The sequence below is a fragment of the Oncorhynchus mykiss genome, chromosome 26, assembly GCF_013265735.2.
Source record: "Oncorhynchus mykiss isolate Arlee chromosome 26, USDA_OmykA_1.1, whole genome shotgun sequence".
Lineage (NCBI taxonomy): Eukaryota > Metazoa > Chordata > Actinopteri > Salmoniformes > Salmonidae > Oncorhynchus > Oncorhynchus mykiss.
In genome coordinates, this window is record NC_048590.1 from 33147625 (window position 1) to 33170319 (window position 22695).

At 43.1% G+C, this 22695-nt stretch overlaps 2 protein-coding genes across 6 annotated transcripts; one reads left to right on the plus strand and one right to left on the minus strand.

Moving 5' to 3' along the window:
- The first annotated feature begins 1192 nt into the window (after positions 1-1192).
- LOC110506114 (caprin-1) lies at positions 1193-11031 on the plus strand. Of its 4 annotated transcripts, none has more exons than XM_036964489.1 (19): positions 1193-1397; positions 2522-2656; positions 3022-3084; positions 3286-3372; positions 3495-3733; positions 3825-3907; positions 4519-4701; positions 5080-5132; positions 5238-5321; positions 5452-5604; positions 5698-5794; positions 7214-7266; positions 7385-7495; positions 7683-7811; positions 8320-8470; positions 8622-8816; positions 8912-9024; positions 9188-9248; positions 10432-11031. In XM_036964489.1, the coding sequence occupies exons 2-19, from the start codon at positions 2522-2524 to the stop codon at positions 10497-10499; spliced, it is 2058 nt and encodes a 685-aa protein (XP_036820384.1). In that variant the 5' UTR covers positions 1193-1397; the 3' UTR covers positions 10500-11031. The 4 variants fall into 4 exon arrangements, with proteins under 4 accessions (XP_036820384.1, XP_036820385.1, XP_036820386.1 ...); XM_036964490.1 differs by lacking the exon at positions 1193-1397 and adding an exon at positions 1428-1550; XM_036964488.1 differs by lacking the exon at positions 1193-1397 and adding an exon at positions 1593-2138.
- Positions 11032-11717: 686 nt separating this feature from the next.
- On the minus strand, positions 11718-20604 carry nucb2a (nucleobindin 2a). Of its 2 annotated transcripts, none has more exons than XM_021586464.2 (13): positions 20214-20604; positions 16425-16565; positions 16058-16165; positions 15810-15942; positions 15311-15414; positions 15016-15201; positions 13878-13968; positions 13732-13790; positions 13548-13640; positions 13324-13413; positions 12943-13113; positions 12728-12788; positions 11718-12504 (listed from the first exon to the last, which is right to left on the minus strand). In XM_021586464.2, the coding sequence occupies exons 2-13, from the start codon at positions 16563-16565 to the stop codon at positions 12317-12319; spliced, it is 1425 nt and encodes a 474-aa protein (XP_021442139.1). In that variant the 5' UTR covers positions 20214-20604; the 3' UTR covers positions 11718-12316. The 2 variants fall into 2 exon arrangements, with proteins under 2 accessions (XP_021442139.1, XP_021442138.1); XM_021586463.2 differs by having other exon boundaries at positions 11718-12507; positions 20214-20603.
- Positions 20605-22695: the final 2091 nt, after the last annotated feature.

The following is a 22695-nucleotide window of genomic DNA, read 5'->3' on the forward strand; positions in this document are numbered from 1 at the left end:
ATTGTTGCACCTCCGTTTTCTTCCCGCACGTTTCGCAAATTGCAATCCGTTTTTTGTTGATACAGCGGTGTCTTTATATCCGAAAATAATACTTGTGTATGTATCATATTTCCAAGGGCTCAATCTGAATTCACCCGCCGACGTTCCTCTGCACTGCCATGCACAATTTGATTGGCTGCTGTCCGATTCAAACTATAATCAGTTAAATGAAGATTTGATGCGGTGCACACTTTTTTTAATAGCATAAATTTTAATACTTGGGGAGGGTATCAAGTCAGGTCGAGTCATAAGGCTCAAGTCAAATCACAAGTCATTGGTGTTAAAGTCAAAGTCGAGTCTGACTCGAGTCCAAGTCATGTGGACTCGAGTCCACACCTCTGCCAAGTAGTGTCATACCAAATAAGACTCGAGGCTGTAATCGCTGCCAAAGGTGCTTCAGAAAAGTACTGAGTAAAGGGCCTGAATGCTTATGTAAATACAATATTAAAATATATATATTTTTAAGAAATGTGCAAAAATGTATACAAACCTGTTTGCTTTGTCATTATCAGGTAGTGTTTGTAGATGGGGGGGGGGCAGACAATTTAATACATTTTAGAATCAGGCTGTCATGTAACAAAATGTGGAAAAAGTCAAGTGTTGTAAATAATTTCCGAATGCACTCTAGCTCCATTGTTGAGTAGTCGTATCGTATCGCACCCCATTGCGCATGTGCAGGCCCTCCAATATAAAGTTGTTTTTGACAAAAATGAAAATGTGTCAGTTTGTCACTTTCACGAGGTTGGAGTAAAAACATTTGCAACTACTTACGACATTGGTTAGGTTGTGCCTTTTAGATTTCGAGAAAATTAACAACTAAAGGAAGATTTTTCCACTTCTCTCATTCATTGACAGTTGTTTGCGAGTTTGCGCCTCTGGGTTTAGAAACGGATATTATTTCGACGTAATCATTCGATAGATTTGCAAAGGATAATCTATTGTACTTTTCAATGCAGAGAAGAGTGGTTTAAATAAACTTGGGATTCAGTAAATGGCTTGCAATAAATGTGGGATTCAATACAAATTGACAACTTGCCTTGCATAAAAATGCGTACCTAAATCTGTCAAATACAGCTTACATAAATTTATCTGCAATTAAATTGCAATGTTGAGGATAAATTCTAGTTAAATCTGTCAGTCTACCAAGATGAACTCAGGCAATTATAGGACTACCAACGGGGCCTTGCAGCCACCCGACCCTGATCTCGTGTTTCGTTAGCATCTGCCAGCAGTATAGTTCTCGGTGAGCCCGGGGAGGCGGAACACCATTGTCGATACAAAGTAACATAAAAGCTACACGAAATATATAGAGCCAAAACTACAACGTCAGACGACGAACAAAGACAGATAGCCTTAAGGTAGGTGGATGTTGTGAGCGTCAAATTCAGGAATAATTTTGCTAGCTAAGTTAGCGAGCTAAGCTAGCCTCTGACTAAAGTCGTTTCTATCTAGCATTGTCCTGTCATCCAATTGATTAAACGGAATCCAAGTTCAGTGACCACATTAGCAAGGTACATTTCAACAAACTAGTGTGATGGCTGTCGTTCATATACATGTAGTTAATCATATTTTTTTGAATCGCGTTAGCTAACTAATTAACTAACTAGCTAGTCAACTATCGATTTCTATCTCGCATCTAAGTGGTTCGCGTTGCCAGCCTGCTAACGCCGGTCTCGGTAACAATGCGAGGAGAAAAGGAAACTAGCTAACGTTAGCTAGCTAGCTAGCTAAATGTACCCAAGCTAGCCCTGTAGCCGGGTGGGGGTTGTTCTGGGATGGGATTCAAGTTTAAGCCTAATTTGACGACCATCTGTTTTCAAATGGCATAAACGTTTTACTTGTGACGATGTGTAGGTTGCTGCATGAATAATTGTTTTGTCGGAATTAACGTTGTTTGTTTGTTGATGAGTAGCGTAGCTAGCTAACGTTAGTTTGGCAGGTAACGTTTATGCGGTTCAATGGACAATGCTCGGCTGCCAGTCCCTCGACTCACAAAGGACTGGCAATTTATCCCATTTTTCCCTAATGTGCCTCGTCGGCTTTAGTTTCTTAGCTGGCTAATGGGAACACATCTGGAAATACTAACGTTAATTAGCAAGGTACTAGCTATTGAATTGTAACGCTAACGTTACTTGTCTTGAGAGTTAGCGAACGTTAGCGGTTGACAGAAATCATTAAGCAAACCGACATAATATCCAAATTCATTCATAGGTCTTTCAGTTGTTCGTCAAGGAACATTAATTAATAATTAATTAATAAGTAGTACCCAGGCTTATTTTTATTTTTTTTACAGTTATATTAAAATGTCTGTCTGACCACTTGTGGTCAACAATATAATGCCATTGTTCAGGCCTTTGTTTACAGCACCATTGGCAAACTGTTTTAATCATCAACATATTTTAACCTTTTATTGTATTGAATTACAGCCTCAGTGTTTTGTGGCCTTCACTAATAATGACTACTACAAATAATTTTCTGTCAGATGCCTTCAGCAACAGTTGGCAACAATGCTGTTCAGTCCTCTAGCCCAGAGTTGGGTTTTGGAACCCAGTCTGAGGCCATGAAGCAGGTCCTGCAGGTGATAGACAAGAAGGTCCGCAACATGGAAAAGAAAAAGGTAACAATGTTTCCTTTTTTTCATCTAAGCATGCTTTCGGAAACCTCACAAAAAGCATAGGTTGTTTCATGCTTAGTCGTTGCTTGAGACCAACTGAGGAGCAATTCTGGATGTCTCGTCTGAAAAGATTGTCTGCCTTATGACTCTGTATTGACTTTGCCTCAAAGTTGGTAACCAAGATTATTATGGCTACAGGCAAATTTAGTTGGTGTAATCAATCATTAACCTATGACCTTTATTTGGCGTTAGAATCACAGCACTTAATAGATGGTATATTCCTGGGTAACCTCAGTTGGTATATTTCTGCTGAAAGAATCTCAGCAGACCGTCTCGTAACCCTTATTAAATGTGCCATATTTCTATAGGGCAAGCTGGATGACTACCAGGCCAAGAAGAATAAAGGGGAACGGTTGAACCAGGATCAGCTGGTACGTACAAGACACTGGTTTGGGTTGATGTTAGCTCAGGGAACTTCAATTGTGAACATGATTGTTTAACCTGTTGCATATTTACTATAATCTTTAATTCTTCAGCTTTCTATTGTTTTTATACTGTGGTGTTTGTTGTTTTTGATCTGTGACACAGCTAACAAAATATTTAATGTTCATTCCCTCTTGTCTCGTCTGTAGGATGCCTTGACCAAGTTCCAGGAAGTAACCAACAACCTGGATTTTGCAAGGGAGTTGCAGAAGAGCTTCCTGTCTTTGGGGCAAGAGGTGAGTTCCGTCTCAAGGTTTCATTCTGGTCACTATGACCACACTCACTGTATTTATTAGGTGCTGTTTCTCAGTCACTGTGGCCATAGTGCAGTGACAACTCCTTCCCCATTTCCTTGCAGATCCAGAAGGCAGTGAAGAAGTCTGCCCGGAGGGAGCAGCTACAGCGGGAGGAGACGGAGCAGAGGCGTCTGAAAACTGTTCTGGAGCTGCAGTTCCTGCTTGACCGGCTGGGGGATGAGCAGACGAGGCAGGACCTGAAACAGCCCGCTGCAGGCTCCCCCCTGCTCACCGATGCTGACCTCACCGCACTGGACAATTTCTACAAGCTGGTGGGCCCTGAACGGGACCATGATGTCCGGTACAAACCCTTTGTTTTCTCTTTGTTTTTGACGGAGGAGTGACGTAATATAATGGTAGGCATGTTGTAAATGTCCTTCCCTGTTCTTCAGGTTGACTGACCAGTATGATGAGGCCTCCCTACACCTATGGGAACTGCTAGAGGGCAGAGACCAGGCTGTGGCAGGAACCACATGTATGTTTCTAACACTTTTTGAAGTAGCTCTCATTTTATTTACCATGTACATGTAGACTTTGGCTTGTTTAATTAGTTACCCACACCCCCATCTGCATAATGAGTATCTTGGGGCTTATCTTAGATTTTGAATAAAAAGGAGCTTGAAAGGAAAGTTTGCTGAGCTGGGAGCAGTGTTATGACTAAAGCCCATCCAACCCCTTGAAGCACAAAGGGCATGCTAGACATACAGGCCATGTTAGCAGAACATGTATAAAGGGAAGCTCTTTTCTGTGGTTGGGGTGAACTGGTTTCAGGCCAGTGGGCTTTGAGGGGTAGTGCCAGTAGTGAGCATCCACCTCCCATATTCCAGAGACAACTTTGCAGTGGATCATATGGCATTGTGGATTATAAATACTTGAGGGTTATTAAAGTGCTTCAAGCAGTGGATCTTGGCTAGGCCTAGTGCTGTGGAATGGGTCACAGCTGTGACTATACCAAGCATAGACCCGGCCTATTGACTAACTCACAAAAGTTTTTGTTACCGATTGGGACCACTAAACTGTGGTATATTTATGCATTATCAAGACATTTCTCATACGTTCTGAATATGATCTGCCCCTTTCCTATAGACAAGGCACTGAAGGAGACCCTGGACAAGGTGCTGCTGAGTGGCTATTTTGACAGAGCACAAACGCATCAGAACGGCGCGTGTGAAGAAGAGGAGCAAGAAGAAGAAGAAGAAGAGGAGGAGGAGCAGCAGCAGTCTGTGGTGCATGAGTCATCTGGAAGCAGGGAGCAGCCCGCAGAACCAGGTAACCGCCATAGCCATAATTTCCTGTGGGAAAAATACATGTGTAGACCGAGATAATCTTCTTGACTGAATGGGATGCATGAGATTCGAGCAGGATTGGTTCAGTTTTTTTTTTTTAGGTTTTTGTCACTGGCTATTTGGACGTATCAGGATTGGGTGAAGGAAATGCTTAAACTGCTTCACCTTGAGTGCTTTGGCTGAGCGTTTCCTTTTGTGAGGGTGGAGACTTTATATTGCTGTAACGCTAAATTTCGAATACGTATTAAGACGGCCGTTAATCACGCAGCTGAATAAATTATGTGAGATTTTACTTCTGGGTTAGATTTTGATGTGTGGACCTGGATGAGTAGATATTAATCAGAGTGTATTCCTTTTACAGAGCGAACAGTTACGCAAGAATACACAGAGTCCATTGAAGTAGAAGCCACAGAGGTGAGTTCAATCTCTACCCTGACTCTTAACTGCTGTAAAGTTCAGAATTCTCTGATTTCCCTTGCCTATTGGAATCTAATCAAGTAAACTTATGTTTTTGTGTAGTTTGTAAATAGACAGTTCATTCCAGAAACCACATACAGCAGCACTGGCAACGACCAAGTAGAGGAGTGGACAGCAGAGGTCCAGGTATGCTGCATGCCTACACCTCTCATATCATTTGTCATATCACACAGTCACAAAATCTTTTAGGGTTCAACAAGTAACGCCATGGCCCAATGGTGTCATCAGCTGGGTTTAAATCTGTCTGTGTCTTTAGGTGGTCAATGCCCTCCAGCACCAGTCTCCTCCCCAGATGACCCCCGAGCCCCACACTGTGAACCCAGTCTCCCACACGCCTGACCCCGTGGTCCGGAAGCAGGTCGTACAGGACCTCATGGCCCAGATGCAGGGGACCTATAACTTCATGCAGGTGATGATCCTTCCAACTGCCCCCATATGGTCCTGCCTTATCGGATCCTGTTTGGTCTCTTGTTCATGCTGACCCATGAGCTTCCTCCCACAGGACTCCATGTTGGAGTTTGATGGCCATGCCCTGGACCCAGCCATCGTGTTGGCCCAGCCCATGAAGTCTGCACAGAGCGTGGTCCTGCAGCACATGGGTCAGTGTTAAAACAGAACGTGATGTACTAACTCCCCTCTGACAACACCACCACTCAGAGGCTGTAGTCCTCCTAGAGATGTTCCCTTTTACACTCACCAACAATTTATTAGGTACACCCATCTAGTACCAGGTTGGATCCCCCTTGCTTCTAGAACAGCCTGAAATAATTTTGGGTGTGGATTCTACAAGGTGTCGGAGACACCGTTACTCCATTGGTATCAAGGGACCTAACATGTGCCAGGAAAACAGTCTCCACACCAGGTCCATGGATTCATGCTACATACAGTTGAAGTCAGACGTTTACATACACCTTAGCCAAATACATTTAAACTCAGTTTTCACAATTCTTGACATTTAATCCTAGTAGAAATTCCCTGTCTTAGGTCAGTTAGGATCACCACTTTGTTTTAAGAATGTGAAATGTCAGAATAATAGTAGAGTGATTTTATTTTGGCTTTTGTTTCTTTCATCACGTTCCCAGTGGGTCAGAAGTTTACAAACACTCATTTGGTAGCATTGCCTTTAAATTGTTTAACTTGGGTCAAACGTTTCGGGTAGCCTTCCATAATAAGTTGGGTGAATTTTGTCCCATTCCTCCTGACAGAGCTGGTGTAACTGAGTCGGGTTTGTAGGCCTCCTTGCTCGCACACGCCTTTTCAGGTCTGCCCACAAATGTGGTTGAAACACTTAGGTTGGAGTCATTAAAACTAGTTTATGTAAACTTCTGAATTTAACTGTTAGCCAAATCTTGACGCTGCCATCAGTATGATGCAACAAGAACCGGGATTCATCTGACCAGGCAATGTATTTCCACTCCTTAATTGTTCAGTGTGATCGTGTACCCACTGGACCCGCTTCTTCTTGTTTTTAGCCAATAGGAGTGGTCGTCTGCTGCAATAGCCCATCCGTGACAAGGACTGATGAGTTCATTCCGAGATGCCGTTCTGCACACCACTATTATACTGCAATGTTATTTGTCCGTTTGTGTTCCGCCTGTTAGCTTGCATTATTCTTGCCGTCCTACTTTGACCTCTCATCAATGAGCTGTTTTTGCACACAGGACTGCTGACTGACTAGATGTTTTTTTTGTTGAACCGTTCTCTGTAAACCCTAGGCACTGTCGTGCGTGAAAGACCAGGAGGTCGGCAATTTCTGAGATACTGGGTCCGGCGCGCCTAGCATCGACGATCAAACCACGCTCAGACTCTTAGGTCACTTATTTTGCCAATTATAAAGTTCAATCGAACAGTACCTGGATGTCTATTTGTCTGCTTTATATACCAAGCCATGACCACGTGAGTCATTGTCTGTAGGAGCGATTCATTTTTTTTTATATACTCTTGAGTTTTGTCTGTTCATTTTTAGTTGCTCTAAGCAGTTTGACCAACAAACCATTTTATATTTGTCTTGTGTACAGTTCATTCAGAATCAAGACTTTCTCAATCAAGCTCAGTTCTTGAATCTACACACGTAAGTAGCAATAATGATACTTGAACACAATTCTGATAGTGATCCCCAATACTTGATACCGGAGCAGACTTATTGAAAGGGCAAGGGTACTATATGAACCTTCCCTTATCCTCCCCAGGTCCCCATGGTCTCCTCCACACCTGATGGCTACTCCTCCACAGCGCCCCTCTACCAGCCCTCCCACACCGCAGAGCCCCGGCCACAGACAGACGGCACCGACCACATCCAGGTAAACCCTCCCTCCCCAAGGTGCCCTCTACCCCCCTGACTGGGTGGGTGGTGGAGCTTCTCTATGCTTGGCTGTTATTGGGCAGTGTGAGAGATGGTTAACACTCATCCTACCTGCCTGTCCTGAAGTGTCTGTGAAAACCATTGAAGTATGTGACGTCTGTCGCCCCGCCCCCTCCCTAAACCAGGCCTCGATGTCCCTGTCGTCTGAGCAGTCCCCCGCCCCGTCCTCCTTGCCCTCTGCCTTCCCGCCCGTCTCCACCTCCCACAGCGGCGGCATCAATGTCAACGCAGCACCATTCCAGTCCATGCAAGCGGTAGGCTTTGTTAATGGAGGACTTATAACTGACATCGCTTCACTTGAACATAACCGTCATATAACCCACTTAACTCTAATCACTTACCACACGTTGATGGTACCACAAGTCTTAGGACAGGAAAAATAGAAGTGGTACACACTGGCACACAACAGTAATACCAGATTTACTTTGCAAGGATAATGAGAACTGATTGGGACATCAACTGAATGAATAAGTATAATTCCAGTGTTGGCCTACATTTCTCAAAACCAAGCTTCATCCCATACCCCCCCCCCCCCCCTTCTCTGTCAGAACAGAATGCTCTTGTCTGCCCCCATGTCTACATAAAGATTTATAATCAACTCTGAGCTGATTAACTTTATTTAGTGAACCTTGGACAGTATGTACAGTATGCTCAATAATCAGACTAGAGTCTGTTAGTGGTGCTTTGCTGTTGTCTGCAAGTCTTGTGTGGGTATCTGACACCTAAATGAAAGCTTTTCTCTGGTTGTATTGTGTCCCTAAGGTGTTCAACCTGAACGCCCCCGTGCCCCCCACTAACGAAGCAGACAGTCTGAAGCAGAACCAGTTCCCCAGCGGCTACGGCCAGGGCTTCAGCAGCCAGGTGGAGCACTCCGTGGAGGAGCCTGACATCCAGCAGGACACTCTACAGTCCGGTGAGAGAGGGACTGGGGTGGCTGTTGGGGCTGAGGATGTGACTTAGACAAGTGGAGTCTGAGGACCAGTAGACCTTGGGTCTGAAGACTTTGGTCTAAGGGCATGATCAGAAAGGTCAAATGTTGTTAATGACTCTTATGCTGTTCTCAGCTGTAGGAGGCTTCCACACCCAAGACCAAGTGATGTCAGCGGCAGCGGGCCACCAGGTGCAGTCGTCCCAGGGGCCAGGCTTTGGGCGGCAAGGCCAGTCCTTCTATAACAGCAGGGGGGCCGTGTCTCGCGGAGGCCCTAGGAACCCCCGGGGCATGATCAATGGATACCGAGGATCCTCTAACGGCTTCAGAGGTATGAGATCCAGCTAATTTACTGTAAGGGACCTACTTTGATACAGGAGTAATTTTTATTGTGGTGTTAACAAGATAAATGGTTGTCTTCCTCAGGAGGATATGATGGCTATCGCCCTCCCTTCTCGAACGCTCCAAATAATGGTTATGGCCAACAGGCCCAGTTCAGCACGGCGTCCCGGGACTACCCCAACAGCACCTACCAGCGGGTAAGGAAGGACACAGCCAACCATTAGGTCCTAGTGACTAGAAGACACTTGACCCTTGCGTTAGGGTTGCATTAGTTCCAATAAAAGGGATTGTGTGAGTTGTTGTCCCAGATGCTGTCATGAAGGTGCTGTATAAGTCTTTCTGAATGACTTGTTTCTACAGGAGGGATATCAGCCAGGCTACAAGCGGGGAGCAGTCCAGGGACCTCGGGGTTGCTCTCGAGGTAATGCTCAAGTAATGCGATCCTAAAGCGCTTGTCAACTTCCACCACATTGAACATTCAGATATGAATGTGTTTGCCCCAGCTCACTTTTATAAATCTTTTTTTGTTTTGGTTCTCATCTATCTTCACGTTTCTCCTGGCCTATTTATCAGAGTAAGCCTGCTTTGGTATGTCTAAGATACTTTTGTTTTAACACATGTAAAACTGAAATCCACAGCATTTAGATTTATCAGCAAGTCTGTGTTCGAATCAACAAATAGATATTCCTGTAAACTTGAAAGATTTCATTAATTTATTTTTTGTACAAAATAAATGCAAAAAAACCCTGCAACTGTCAGTCCAATCCATGAGAATCTTTTATATTTTCTGTCACTGCCCAGCCCTGTCAACCACTTTTCCCCTCTGCTTTTGGTTCTCATAGCATTACTTGTTTGTTTTTTTCTGTCTCTCACCATCTCTTTGTAAGCCGATGTTACTCCTTGGGAGACTGTTTCAATAAAGATGTGTTGTATAACCTGCTGTCTGCTGCTTGTTTCTTTTTGTTGGTCCCTGATCCCTGCTGCTCTGTGGTGCCACCACAGCCTTATCTGCCTCTGCTGACATTAAGAGTGGGTTAGAGGATTTTGGTTATGCTTTGCTGAAAGGACTTCACTCTGCTTCTGTCTCCCTCACCTGCTGTGCCCTGCCTTCTGTATTTTGTAATAGGAGCATACATATATTGTGTGCTATTAACATGCTTAAACATTCATGAAACACGTCACTGAGTTTCAAAGTAAACCTGTGGTGTTATTTGTAAATCCTAGGGCAACAGATGTACCCCCCTTTTGGTTCCATATGGCAAAATACATACTACTATTCTGTATGACCTGGATAAAAGCTTTCAAAGCTCTTATTTAGATTTACAGGGAATGCCACTGTGTATGTAACTGAATTGACATGAAGGCAGCTATTACCTTGAACTTGTTTTCAGGATTCCATTTTGTAATGGGTGTAGTAGTTTGCTCGTAACGGTCAATTTTTGTCTCCCTATTTTTGAGTTGATCTCTCTTCCTTGGCAGGTGCACACTAATTAATATAATGTGGATGAGGTTTTTTAATTGTACTCCATTCCCAGACTTAACCCAGAATAAGGGTGACAGGCTGGCCTCAGCTGACTGATTTTCTGTCTGCTTGGCGGTTACAGGCCGGGGGGGACTGTTCAAGCCCAGCCGAGGGATGGTGACCCAAATAGTAGGACATCAAGCCAATTAGTCTTGGATACCAACAACTCTTCTACTCTCCACCTAGGGCAACCTTAAACATCACCTCTACACTCCTGGACCATCCTTCCCCTGATCTGACTATTCCTCTCCATATCAACCTCTAGGTTGGTGAAGCCTGGGTCTGAAGCCATACGTCCCACCCTTAGCTCTCCTACAATCATATGCTATTGCATAGCCTTAAACTGATCAAGCTGGAACGTGTGCCTTTGCTGTTGGACTGTTTATTTGGGTCTTTGCTTAGTAGGCAATCATTTACAAAAAGTGGCTGGGGCTAGTGACAGGCTTTGGAAGCATGACACGAAAGAACAATGTTGACTGCGGTCATACCACACAAGGATATGTTTTGTCTCAATGTGAACTGTTTATACTGTACATTGTATTGCCATGGGATGTTTGGGAGTAAAGTCTGCACAAATGACTAGTCTAAGCAGGTTGTAGGTCTGACTGAATGACTTACCCAAAATGAAGATGTGTGTACCATATGGTAGCTGATGCACTGAATAAATGCACTGTTCTGTAAATTTGCATTTGTCACTTCATATCTGCTCTGTCCAAAAACATCATTGGTTGGAACTGATGTCAACTTCACATGTAAGAATTTCACTCTGAGTTGTGAACACTAGCTATAAAGAAAATCACTTGTCTACAGCAATATTGATGTTTTCTTGTGCAATTGGTCATCTGAAAATTAAACTAATCTTTTGTACAAATTAGGCACACCTCTGTATGGTGCAAGATAAGGCCATTTGCCCTAGCCAGTAGAATTGGGTAAAAGTCAAACAAAAAAGCCCATTAAAAGACAGACTCTGGGGGTGATGGGCTGAGTACAAAAAGGTAGACCTCATTGCCTGGTAACGGGCTGTTCAGTATCAATACATGTACTGGCCTTGGCCAAGACACACCTACAGGTCATTAGGAACAGTAGCCTCAGTCAAGCACAAACTTGAAAACAAGACGTGATTACCTATAATCTCTACAGAAATAACCAGATCATCAACTGACTTACATTTGCACATCAATTAAGATACTCCAAAGAGCTGGCTATAGTATAAGTACCACAAAATAAGACTGCAATCCACTCAGGATTCCCATGATTTGTGCCCATAATAGCCAACATTAGCATACATTGCTATTATCAGACTTGTGGAATTAAAATAAAGTGGCCAAGCTAATGCCATGTAATACACAGGAATGAACCCATACAAAAAAGATTTGTATATTATATTCTGTTCCATGAGACAGTTGTCTTTACTGTTCATAATGCTCCCAATGCCATTTTCAGTGCCTTTTGAAATGGAGCCTTTTCAGGAATCCGTACATTTCACAACATTATCATTATTCAGGTGAAGTGACCTGACATCACTAATTAAAAACAATGTTCCAAAATATATAGACATTGACACTACCAAAACCATTCCACCAAAGCTCTGCATTTTAAGTAATGATCAATTATGACCAATCCATACATCACATACCATATATGCACTCTAACACAAATTCCCTGACTGCAAACGTATAAAACATTTCTAGGCCTTGGAGGCTCAAATTGAAATCCACAAGTGGGCAGAGATACTGTAAACGCCTCCTGTGTTCTCCAGCTGGTTTTCAGTTAACTCTTTCAGGATAACGGGGTACACATGCCCATATGGAGGGACCTCTGCACACTGGACTGGAGGTATATAAGTACTGTAAAGGTCTGTGGGTGGGAGGCCATGGAGCCAGAGGTGTTGTCTATAGAGTTTTATCTGGCAGCTGGGGTTGAGTGGGCTGGTTCTGATGGGGGCCTTATGGTAAGTAATGTTGGCCCTATGGCACTGCCTGATGGCCTGGGGGCAGATCTTGGAGTCGTGGTTGGGACAAATCCTGGGTGTTGTGGGGTATTTGGTTCTGGAGGTGGTTGTCTTGCTTCATACCCGGGTGGTTTTGGGACATATCTTGGTGGCCCAGGGGCAAAGGATGGTACTCTCCTTGTGGCTCTGGGATAGCATTCCCTTCTACTGAAAGAGAGAGTAGTTTTGAATAAAGTTCATTTTTTACATCTTTAAAAATACATATTTTTTTCTCCCTTTTTTGTGATATCCAATGGGTAATTACAGTCTTGTCCCATCGCTGAATTTTTCACATCTTGAGATCCAATTTCCATAGTCACCACTACATTCGAAAAATACACGGCACACCAGTAAAGAGAAAATGGAATTGGGGTAAACTATCACTTACCATGAACCTCTGGAGGGGGCTCAACTTTCTGGGTTTTCAACCGTTCCATGTGTTCTACTGCCTGAAACACCACAGACAAACAGAGATAAGCAGATGAATGGTTGTAGGTAAACATGTCAGCTCATGTCAAAAAGAACAATACCACACAAAAGAAGTGCATTACAGTCACAGAGAACCTGTTGGTTGTGTCTGTTCTACCACTGCCCACTCTGTACCTGCTGAAGCTCTACTTTCTGTGAGTTGAGCTGTTCCTGTTGCCTCTCCAACTCATCCCTCTGTTTCTGGAGGTCTGATGCTTTCTGGTTGAGGTCCTCTTCCTGCTGGGCCAGGTGCTCCTCAAACTCCCTCATCTCCTCGTCTGTGTAGGCCTGGTTCTGCTCTAAGGTCTAATAAAGGAGGACGTGTCAGTTCATACCCTTCTACCTCTCCTTATTGATTTGAAAAGCAACATAATTACAGTGTGGTTGAATGTAGGAGTGTTTAGAGATATGGTGTGGTTTTTGTTACTCTTGCCGTTTCATAATAATGAGTTATAATGTTGAAGTATAAAAAGTAGGCCAGTATGAATGAGAGTTAAATAGATATGGCTACCACACCTCCCAACTATCTGGTTCCAGGAATTCCTTCTTCTTTGTGGCAATCAGGAACTCTTCTAAGGAGACCAGTCTGTCTTTGTTGGTGTCCACCTGTGAACAGTGAGAGAACAATCACCATGTGAACTATTTATTTCATTATATCAACTAAACCATTCTCTAACTTTCAGTGATAGCAATCCATGGGAATATAGTATGCAAGGTTCACGGCCGGGACAACAGTATACCTCGTTCATGACGTGCTCTCTCATACGCAGGCGCTCCTCCTCCATCTCCACCATATCGTCCTCTTCATTGGTAGGATCATAGATCTTCTCCAGCTGAGTCCACAGAATATACCGTTATCTATACATGCACACGTTTCATTATCATTACAGGTGAGACATTAAAAAAAATAGGACAAATCTTTACCTCCTTCGTAAACAATGCCTCCAATTCCTGCTCATCGAAGAAGCCATCTCCATTGGAATCTGACAATTCAAAACGCGAGAATGTTGAGGAACTCTGAGATGGATGTCCCTGACCCCCGCCTGTGATGTCTATTGATGAGGACTTACCATGCAGCTTGAAAAAGGTCTTGGGGTCAAAATCTTCAGGGTCAAGACCATCTGCTTCCTCCCACACCTCTTTGAACTGATTCTGGCTGCCCTGCACAGCAAAAAATGTTAGTGCCCTGTTAGAAATAAATCTCTCACTTGAGCTAAATCATTAAGTATGGGGAAGGTCTAGAGCAGAAATGGGCAACTGGCGTCCCCCTTTTGTAGGCCCGCAAATCAATTTCCCCCCCCTAAAAAAAAAATATATATATATATATATATATATATATATATACACATACACACACACACACACACAGTATAAGCATACTGAGTGTACAAAATATTAGGAACACCTTCCTAATATGGAGTTCCACCCCCTTTTGCCCTTAGAACAGCCTCAATTTGTCAGGGCATGGACTACAAGGTGTCGACAGCGTTCCACAGGGATGCTGGCCCATGTTGACTCTAATGCTTCCCACACTTGTGTCAAGTTGGCTGGATGTCCTTTGGATGGTGGACCATTTTTGATACACACAGGAACCTGTTGAGCGTGAAAAACCCAGCAGCGTTGCAGTTCTTGACACACTCAAACCGGTGCGCCTGGCATCTACTACCATACCTCGTTCAAAAGGCACTGAAATCTTTCTTGCCCATTCACCTTCTGAATGGGACACATACACAATGCATGTCTCAATTGTCTCAAGGCTTAAAAATCATTATTTAACCCGTCTCCTCCCCTTCATCTACACTGAAGTTGATTTAACAGGTAACATCAATAAGGGATCATAGCTTTCACCTAGTCAGTGTATGTCATGGAAAGAGCAGGTGTCAATGTTTTCTACAGTCATTTGTTTAGGAACTCATTTTGAGTCTCAACTTACTGCTGGGAGTTAGAATTGTAGAATACACAAGATCCCATTTTGAAATGTGGTTGTGAATCAGCAATTTCTCTCTTATGTCAGGTAAACATTTTTAGATACAGACCCTCGAGCCACTGTGGCCCCTCATGATGAGTTCAGATTTTTTGTGGCCCCCACCACCCCTCATCAAACTTGCCCATCCATGGTCTAGAGACTGGCTAGACCATATGTGAGCACAAACAGATTGAGCTCTGAAACACACAGATAACATAGCATCCAAGTGCAGTTGGACTTACTGGATGGTTGACTTTGGGATGGTCTGCATGTTTCTTCTTCATCTCCTCGTAATGTTCTTCCTCCTTCTTCCTCCCTTCATCGTCTAGAGTCTTGAGGTGTTCCCTTCGCTCATGGTCTTTCGTCATCTCGTACTTCTTGAACTCCTCATGGCGCTCCTTGTCATAGTTCTCCAGATCGTTTGTGGCCTTGTGGTCAAATGAAGGATGAGAGTTAAAATTTCTTGAAGAGAAGAGGACTACAGGTACTTTAGTAAACTACTGTATGCATGTACCATGCATTCTACATTATACTTACTGATTTGATGAGTCTGTCCAGATCCTCCACTTCAAAGGTGTGAGGATTCATGTGGTTCAGGTACTCAAACTGTTTCAGCAGAGCTTGGTGGTCTACTGCCATATCTGTGAGTGAGGTTTAACAGTCATAACACAATACGAAATTTGATGACCTGACATTGGAACTGTAATAGTTATCCAGTGCGGCAGGGTGCGTTGGTCAAAGCTCACCCTGTGTGCATCTATACTAGCCTGTAATCCTGCCAATTAGTGGTTTAAGTGAGACGTTACTGTTGTCTGTAATACTCTGCTATCACTATTGTGATTCGAAACAGATTTTCAGAAGCATGTTTCACAAGTAAGTAGGTGACTCAACACTGACACTACACTAATCACATCCTCCTGAGTCCTTTCCCTCAAAAATGTACTTCTTAGTCACTTGCCCACACGCCCTAGTGTTTCTAGATGGTAACAGTACAGCACTTAAGGCATATTAATGGTCTTTTCACTGGGCAGCATACCGTTCCCTCCTTCAATGTCTTGCTTGGCTTTGATCAGTGTCCGTAGCCGGCTAACCTCCTGCCTTTTTAGCTCGTCCAGTTGTGTCCTTACATGGTGGCTGACAAAGTCCAGCTCTTTGGCCAGCTTCCCCATCTGTAGGAAGCGTGATGTAATGATTATCATACTGCTGCTGTTTTGCATTTTTCATGACTAATGACTCAAGGAGAGAGTAAGAACGACAAGAATGAGCAGGACACAGTTAGAATACCTTGATGTCCTCCATATCAGTGTTATGGAGCTTCTCTCTGAAATGCTGGTCTTTTTCCAGAAAATCAATGACTTCCCTGAGATAACGGTCATAGTGGAGTCCAGTGTCCTGTTACATGAAATAAAGTAGTAAGTTGTAGTAGTATGCATAACATGCATACTAGCTCATGCATCATTCCGTAGACCTTCAGTTCAGTCTGTATACGTTACAATTCAATAAATTATGTTAGAGAATATAGCTGGTATAACTGGTCTGAGCTTGTACTGGTAGCACAAATGACTGCTTTTTTCATGGCTGTTAGGGCTGCTCTGCCTGCCATGTTTCTCCACCTTGCTTGCTTGGTATGTAATCCTTCACCAACTCTTACCACACTTGGTGGTGGCTCTGAGGCTTTGTCCTCCGGCTGGTTCACCTTGGTCTTGTCCAGACTGATGGGCACTGCCTCCAGGCAGAGCAGATGTACCAGAAGCACAAGGCAGCTGGTGTGGAATACCTGGCTCCAAGACATCTGGAGACACAAGACGCACTCAGACACAACAACACATGACAAGCAACACTTCAACCAGAGATGATCGAAAACACCAGTCTCTGCCCCAAATTAAGTGGCTGTGCCCCAACCATAGAGAAAGACAGAGGACTATTCTTTGTATCTATCCCATTGTGTCCTCTGAACACACGGGCTTGTCCATTTTGAAGTAGTCCATTTTCTTCTACTACTACTTCTATGAGTTGGTAAACAAACTGAAAGGGGTTACGGCGGCATCCCCTTTGCGGCCAGTGGCCGTTGTGCCCTACTACGTTGTGCGCTCCGAATCACCCCTCACTCACATGGCTCTCCATTATGTGATCGGGTCTTTCTCACAGGCTACAAGTGAAGACAGACACATCGGGGATGCAATGGCACGCGTCCTTATCCAATTCCGAGGTGCATATTGAAGATATTGGAAGAATTGCCCACATTTACTTTGTCAGCCAACAAGATGAGTAGGCTTAAAGAAAGCAAAAGTACTAGCCTATGTCAATCTACTATCCCCCATAGTACAAAAGTCGACCTATTCTACCCTGTACAAGAAATAAAAAATTCCAAACAGTCTGGGACAGTTGTGGGATGCGATAGATCCCAAATTAATACAACCACTAGCATAAAAAAAAGCATTTTTACGCATTGTGGCTGACGCAACAGATCAGAACGTTTAGCTTAAAAATGGTGATAAACTATGAGGCTATTTGTTCACATAAGCGCAGAAATGTGCACAGGCTATAAACGCGAATGTTCCATTTACAGAAAACACCATTATCAAAAGTGACCGCAAATGCAATTATGCATGTAGTGCTTTTAATATAAAGGTGCATTTTTATGGTGAACATTATCCTCCCCAAACTTGAAACTCACGTGCTGCTTATGTATGCCAGTTAGGCTCTACACCCCTTGTAAAGCAGATTGTGTTTAATTTTAAGAATTTTTTGGGACACTTTAGTTGTGATACAAACCTTATCAAAACATATAGGCCTATGGGCTAGGCTACATAAGGTATGCAAATATGATTCGAAAAAGTTGCAAAAAAAGGCATTGTTTCCTATGCTGGGCATCATTCACAAGTGATATTATATAATTCACAAGTGATAGGCTAATATCCTTGATTTAATATTGTCTTTACATATACTAAATAATATATATGTGTGAAATTTGTTTTGATTTAGAATGGACTATTTTCATGCACCTGTATCAAAACAAAGCCAAGACAACGCAGGAGTGGCTTGAAGACAAGTCTCTGAATGTCCTTGAGTGGCCCAGACAGAGCCAGGAACTGAACCTGATCGAACATCTCTGGAGAGACCTGAAAATAGCTGTGCAGCAATGCTCTCCATCCAACCTGACAGAGCTTGAGAGGATCTGCGGTAAATAATTGGAGGAACTCCCCAAATATAGGTGTGCCAAGCTTGAAGCGTCATACCCAAGAAGACTTGAGGCTGTAATCGCATCCAAAGATGCTTCAACAAAGTACTGAGTAAAGGGTAAGATGACTTATGTAAATGTGATATTTCAGCTTTTTATTTTCAATAATTTGCAAAAGCCTGTTTTTGCTTCGTCATTATGGGGTATTGTGTGTCGATTTAATCAATTTTAGAATAAGGCTGTAATGTAACAAAGTGTGGAAAAGGTGAAGGGGTCTGAATCATTTCCGAATGCACTGTATTTATACTGTAGCTAAGAAAGTAATACTAAGTGTATGTTGTGTAGTAAGCTGTTAGTAGCCCATGTGCCTCGCACTAATAATTTGGTCCCTTTCCCCCTCATAACTTAGACTACTGTTCTGACTTGGTGGTGCACATGTAGCGTATTGCCTGTTCTAGAGAAATGCAATCAAATATTGTACTGCTTATATGCCCATTTTACTTATCCTACGGTTCTGACTTGGTGTACAGGGAGAATACGGTAAGAACAGCCCATGTTCTGAATTTGGTCGCTGTACATTTTTAAAAAGTGCTGAACAAATAGTTATATTGACTCCGTCCTAGCTCGCTAATTAATGTCTTAATCAAAATTATGGATTGCCTCTTATCTGCTCTTCGGTTCCCTTATGCCATAGTTTGTACATCTCAATTGTCAGTAGAAACCACATTTGTGTAAGCAAGTCAGCTATATCAGCTATGTTTTTTTTTAAGGCAGTAAATGAGGCTGAATGAACTGTTTCACTGCCAGACAAGGCTCCGCTGATAGCCAGGTGTGGTAAGGATTCACTCCATGGTGCTGAAAAGAAACTCTGTTGTTGGGACAGCTTTATGTAGGCCCTAATAGTTAGTGGGCACTGTTTGTCACCGTTATAGTGCAATTACTGTATTGTTTAGTGTTGTTGTAGTGGCTTTGCTGGCATACATCCCAAAAATGTTGGGGGAGTTTGCCCCACCAAGATTTAGATGCTAAAATCGCCACTGCTATTTCACCAAGATTTAACTATTTTGCAGTAAAATCTCTGCAGCCGCCACCTACACTCATTAAAAACCCACTACCCGATTCCACTACTTTAGACCCTATCTGTTCCTGCACCATGCCAAAAACCTGGGAGGATGGGACACTGCCCCTCAACACACCCTGTAACTCTTCTGAAGTCAAATCTCCTAAACCCAAATACTTCTCTGCAGCTGCCACAACAAAATCTATTTTCTGTGATTTACATTCCATTTCTGCAGTACAGTTGATAACCATTGCTATGAACGCTAAGAAGCCAACCTTACTAAAGCATAACTCACTCCTTGCCCTATCCTTCTGTGGCACAAATCTACTACTCACTGAGACCCTCTCAGGATCCCTCAACCATCCAGCACTACACTGACCACTTCAACCCGCCTCTTTCGCACCGGACACTTCCGGTCCCCAGCAACATGAGCACCCCTACAGTTGACAACTTTATCCACCGAAACTACACAGTCCTCTGACCCATGCCCTCCTGCACACTTCCCACATCTTGGAATCTCCCTCCTACACACTGCTGCAACATGACCATAAACGTTGAACCTAAAACAGTTCAGTGGATTCTGCACAAAAGTTCTAACCGGATGACTGATATATCGTAACATGACTTTGTCTTGTATAGGCTCTGACTCAAAATGACTTCTGTTTCACCACGCTCCCCACCAGGTCATCTGCTCTAGCTATCTCCATGGCCCCAACCCCATGTTTCCTGTCCACTGCCGACGTGTCTGCCATCGACAGCTAACTAGCTACCTGCTAGCAGCTAACTTGCTACGCTATTAATAACATGTTAGCTAGGACGTGATACGTGTCATCTAACTATCTTGCGTTCTACAATTTAAATCATCAGCGGTTCAATAGCTAGTCGTCTAGCTAACGTTACACTTTACAGGCAGACTCACTGCGGCCAATACAATAGCGTAGCTAGTAGTGATGATGCTGGCTGGCTAGCTAACAGTTAGCTGGTAGATGGCAAGCTAATCTAATGACAGTTAGCTTGAAGCTAATTATGAGGTTTTCATTTCCCCCCCAAGCTAGCTACTTAGCTAAATAACAGTGATGCGGGGTCTTGTGTTGACCACATCGAGAAGTTTCGGTATCTGTCTTATTGGAGTCTGGTTACCTGTCTCATTAACAAAATAACAATAGCTTCAAAACAATTCATATCACAGCGGGACTTACTTTTTGATCGGAATCCGTCAAAACGGTCGTTACTACAGTCACAAAGTCGTAAACCCCGCCTATTTCTAAAATGTCTCTTCTTAAAATTAGATTTTAAACCTAACTTTAACCACAGGGCTAACCGTACGCCTAACCTTACATTAACACCAATTCTGTTTTCATTAATCTTTACATTATAGCCAATTTGTACGTTGTGGCTGTGCTATCTAGTTGAAACCCTGTCAAGCTAATTTAGCTAGCTAACTAGTCTCCTCCGGAGCTGATCATTTATCCTCGTTCCCTCCTTGATGCCAGCAGGCGTTTGTTTACAGTGTCAGATAGCAAGTGAATGAAATCCTACATTGACAACATGGCATGCCAGCTAAATTGGGTAGTTGCCATTGGATAAAATGTTCCCTTCCTACTTTCTGAAGGCGCGCATAGTTATTCTATTAGGCCACACACACTGTCAGTCAAATTATTGAGGATATTCTATGCTATCAAGGTAGGTTGCACTGAATCGTACGTGGCGTTTATAATTTGGAGGTGGGTGTTCGCTGATCCTGGATCAGTGTAGCTTTCTTGCCATGATATCAAAGACAGTACAGGAGGTTGGTGGCAACTTTATGGGGAGGACGGGTACGTGGTAATGGCTTGAGCAGAATAATTGGATTTCCATGTGTTTGATACCATTCAATTTGCTCCGTTCCAGACATTATTATGAGCCGTCCTCCCCTCAGCGGTGGATATGGTATGTGAAGACATTTAGGTAGGGAGATCAGATCCCAGGTCATTTCATAGCTTAATTTTTTACTTTGTCATTCTTACATAGCTAGTTAAATTAAACAGACTTTATTTTCAATAGGGTGAAGGATAAAGCATACTTTTTTGAGTTGGTTTAATGTGATTGCTTGGACTATTGAGAAAATTGATGAGCAGCTTTCTGCAGGGTTGTTGTATGAGTGAACATTATTGAGCTAGAAATATTGGCTATGCCAGCAAGACATGTATGTGATTTTCTAAATATACTGAACAAAAATATGAACATGCAACAATGTCAAGGATTTTACTGAGTTACAGTTCATATAAGGAAATCAGTCAATTGAAATAAATAAATTAGGCCCTAATCTATGGATTTCACATGACTGGGCAGGGGCGCAGTCATGTGTGGGCATGGGAGGGAATTGGCCCAGCCACTTGGGAGCCAGGCCCACCTACGGGGGATTCAGGCCCAGACAATCAGAATGAGTTTTTCCCCGCAAAACGGCTTTATTATAAACAGAAATACTCCTCAGTTTCATCAGCTGTCCGGTTGGCTGGTCTCAGACTGTCCTGCAGGTGAAGAAGCCAGATATGGAGGTCCTGGGCTGGCGTGGTTACACGTGGTCTGCGGCTGTGAGGCTGGTTGGACGTACTGCCAAATTCTCTCAAACGACATTGGAGGCGGCTTATGGTAAAGAAATTAACATTCAATTCACTGGCAACAGCTCTGGTGGACATTCCTGCAGTCAGCATGCCAATTGCACGCAGTGGTGTAAAGTACTTCAGTAAAAATACTTTAAAGTACTGCTTAAGAAGTTTTTTGGGGTATCTGTACTTTACTTTACTATTTATATTTTTGACAACTTTTACTTTTACTTCACTACATTCCTAAAGAAAATAATGTACTTTTTACTCCATACATTTTCCCTGACACCCAAAAGTACTCGTTACATTTTGACAGGAAAATGGTCCAATTCACACACTTATCAAGAGAACATCCCTGGTCATCCCTACTGCCTCTGATCTGGCTGACTCACAAATGCTTTGTTTGTAAATTATATCTGAGTGTTGTAGTGTGCCCCTGGCTATCCGTAAAAAACAACAACAATTGTGCCGCCTGGTTTGCTTAATATAAGGAATTTTAAATGGTTTATGGAACATTTTAGCAATTCCATTTACTTTTGATACTTAAGTATATTTAAAACCAAATACTTTTAGACTTTTACTCAAGGAGTATTTTACTGGGTGACTTTCACCTTTAAAGGAACACTCAAGAACACGGTTCTATAAAAAAAACTTTCTTCGCAAAGGAAAAGTAAGGAATCCTAAAAACTCCAAAGCCAGAACTGGAAAAACATCTGGAAAAGGTCCACCAGGACATGAAAAGGCATGAGCAAATAATCATCCCACATGACATCCCACCTATTCAACCACCAGAATTCAATCTGGACACTGACCCTCCAAAATGGAGGGAAGTAGAGAACGTTGTCCGAAGAGCAAGAGCGGCCTCGGCTCCTGGGCCTAATGGAGTACCATACAAGCTCTACAAGAACGCCCTGGATGTTCTACACTTTCTTTGGAGGCTCATGAGGATAGTGTGGCAGACGGAAATAATACCAAAGGCATGGCGAAGGGCTGGTGGTGTGCTAATCCCGAAAGAGAAGGATGCGACAAACATCAGTCAATTCCGACCAATCTCCCTTCACATCGTCGAAGGGAAGATCATTTTCAGTATAATAGC

Bases quoted from the DNA above. Each gene is read 5' to 3' on its own strand.
- LOC110506114 (XM_036964488.1), top strand. From the start codon at position 2,100: ATGGGAACACATCTGGAAATACTAACGTTAATTAGCAAG. The intron at 5,795-7,213 runs GTCAGTGTTAAA...TCTTGTGTACAG, and splicing joins CGTGGTCCTGCAGCACATGG to TTCATTCAGAATCAAGACTT. The intron at 9,025-9,187 runs GTAAGGAAGGAC...TTGTTTCTACAG, and splicing joins CCAACAGCACCTACCAGCGG to GAGGGATATCAGCCAGGCTA.
- nucb2a (XM_021586463.2), bottom strand. From the start codon at position 16,565: ATGTCTTGGAGCCAGGTATTCCACACCAGCTGCCTTGTGCTTCTGGTA. The intron at 13,791-13,877 runs GTAAGTCCTCAT...TTGAATTGTCAG, and splicing joins GACCTTTTTCAAGCTGCATG to ATTCCAATGGAGATGGCTTC. The intron at 13,414-13,547 runs GTATACTGTTGT...CACTGTTCACAG, and splicing joins GAGAGCACGTCATGAACGAG to GTGGACACCAACAAAGACAG.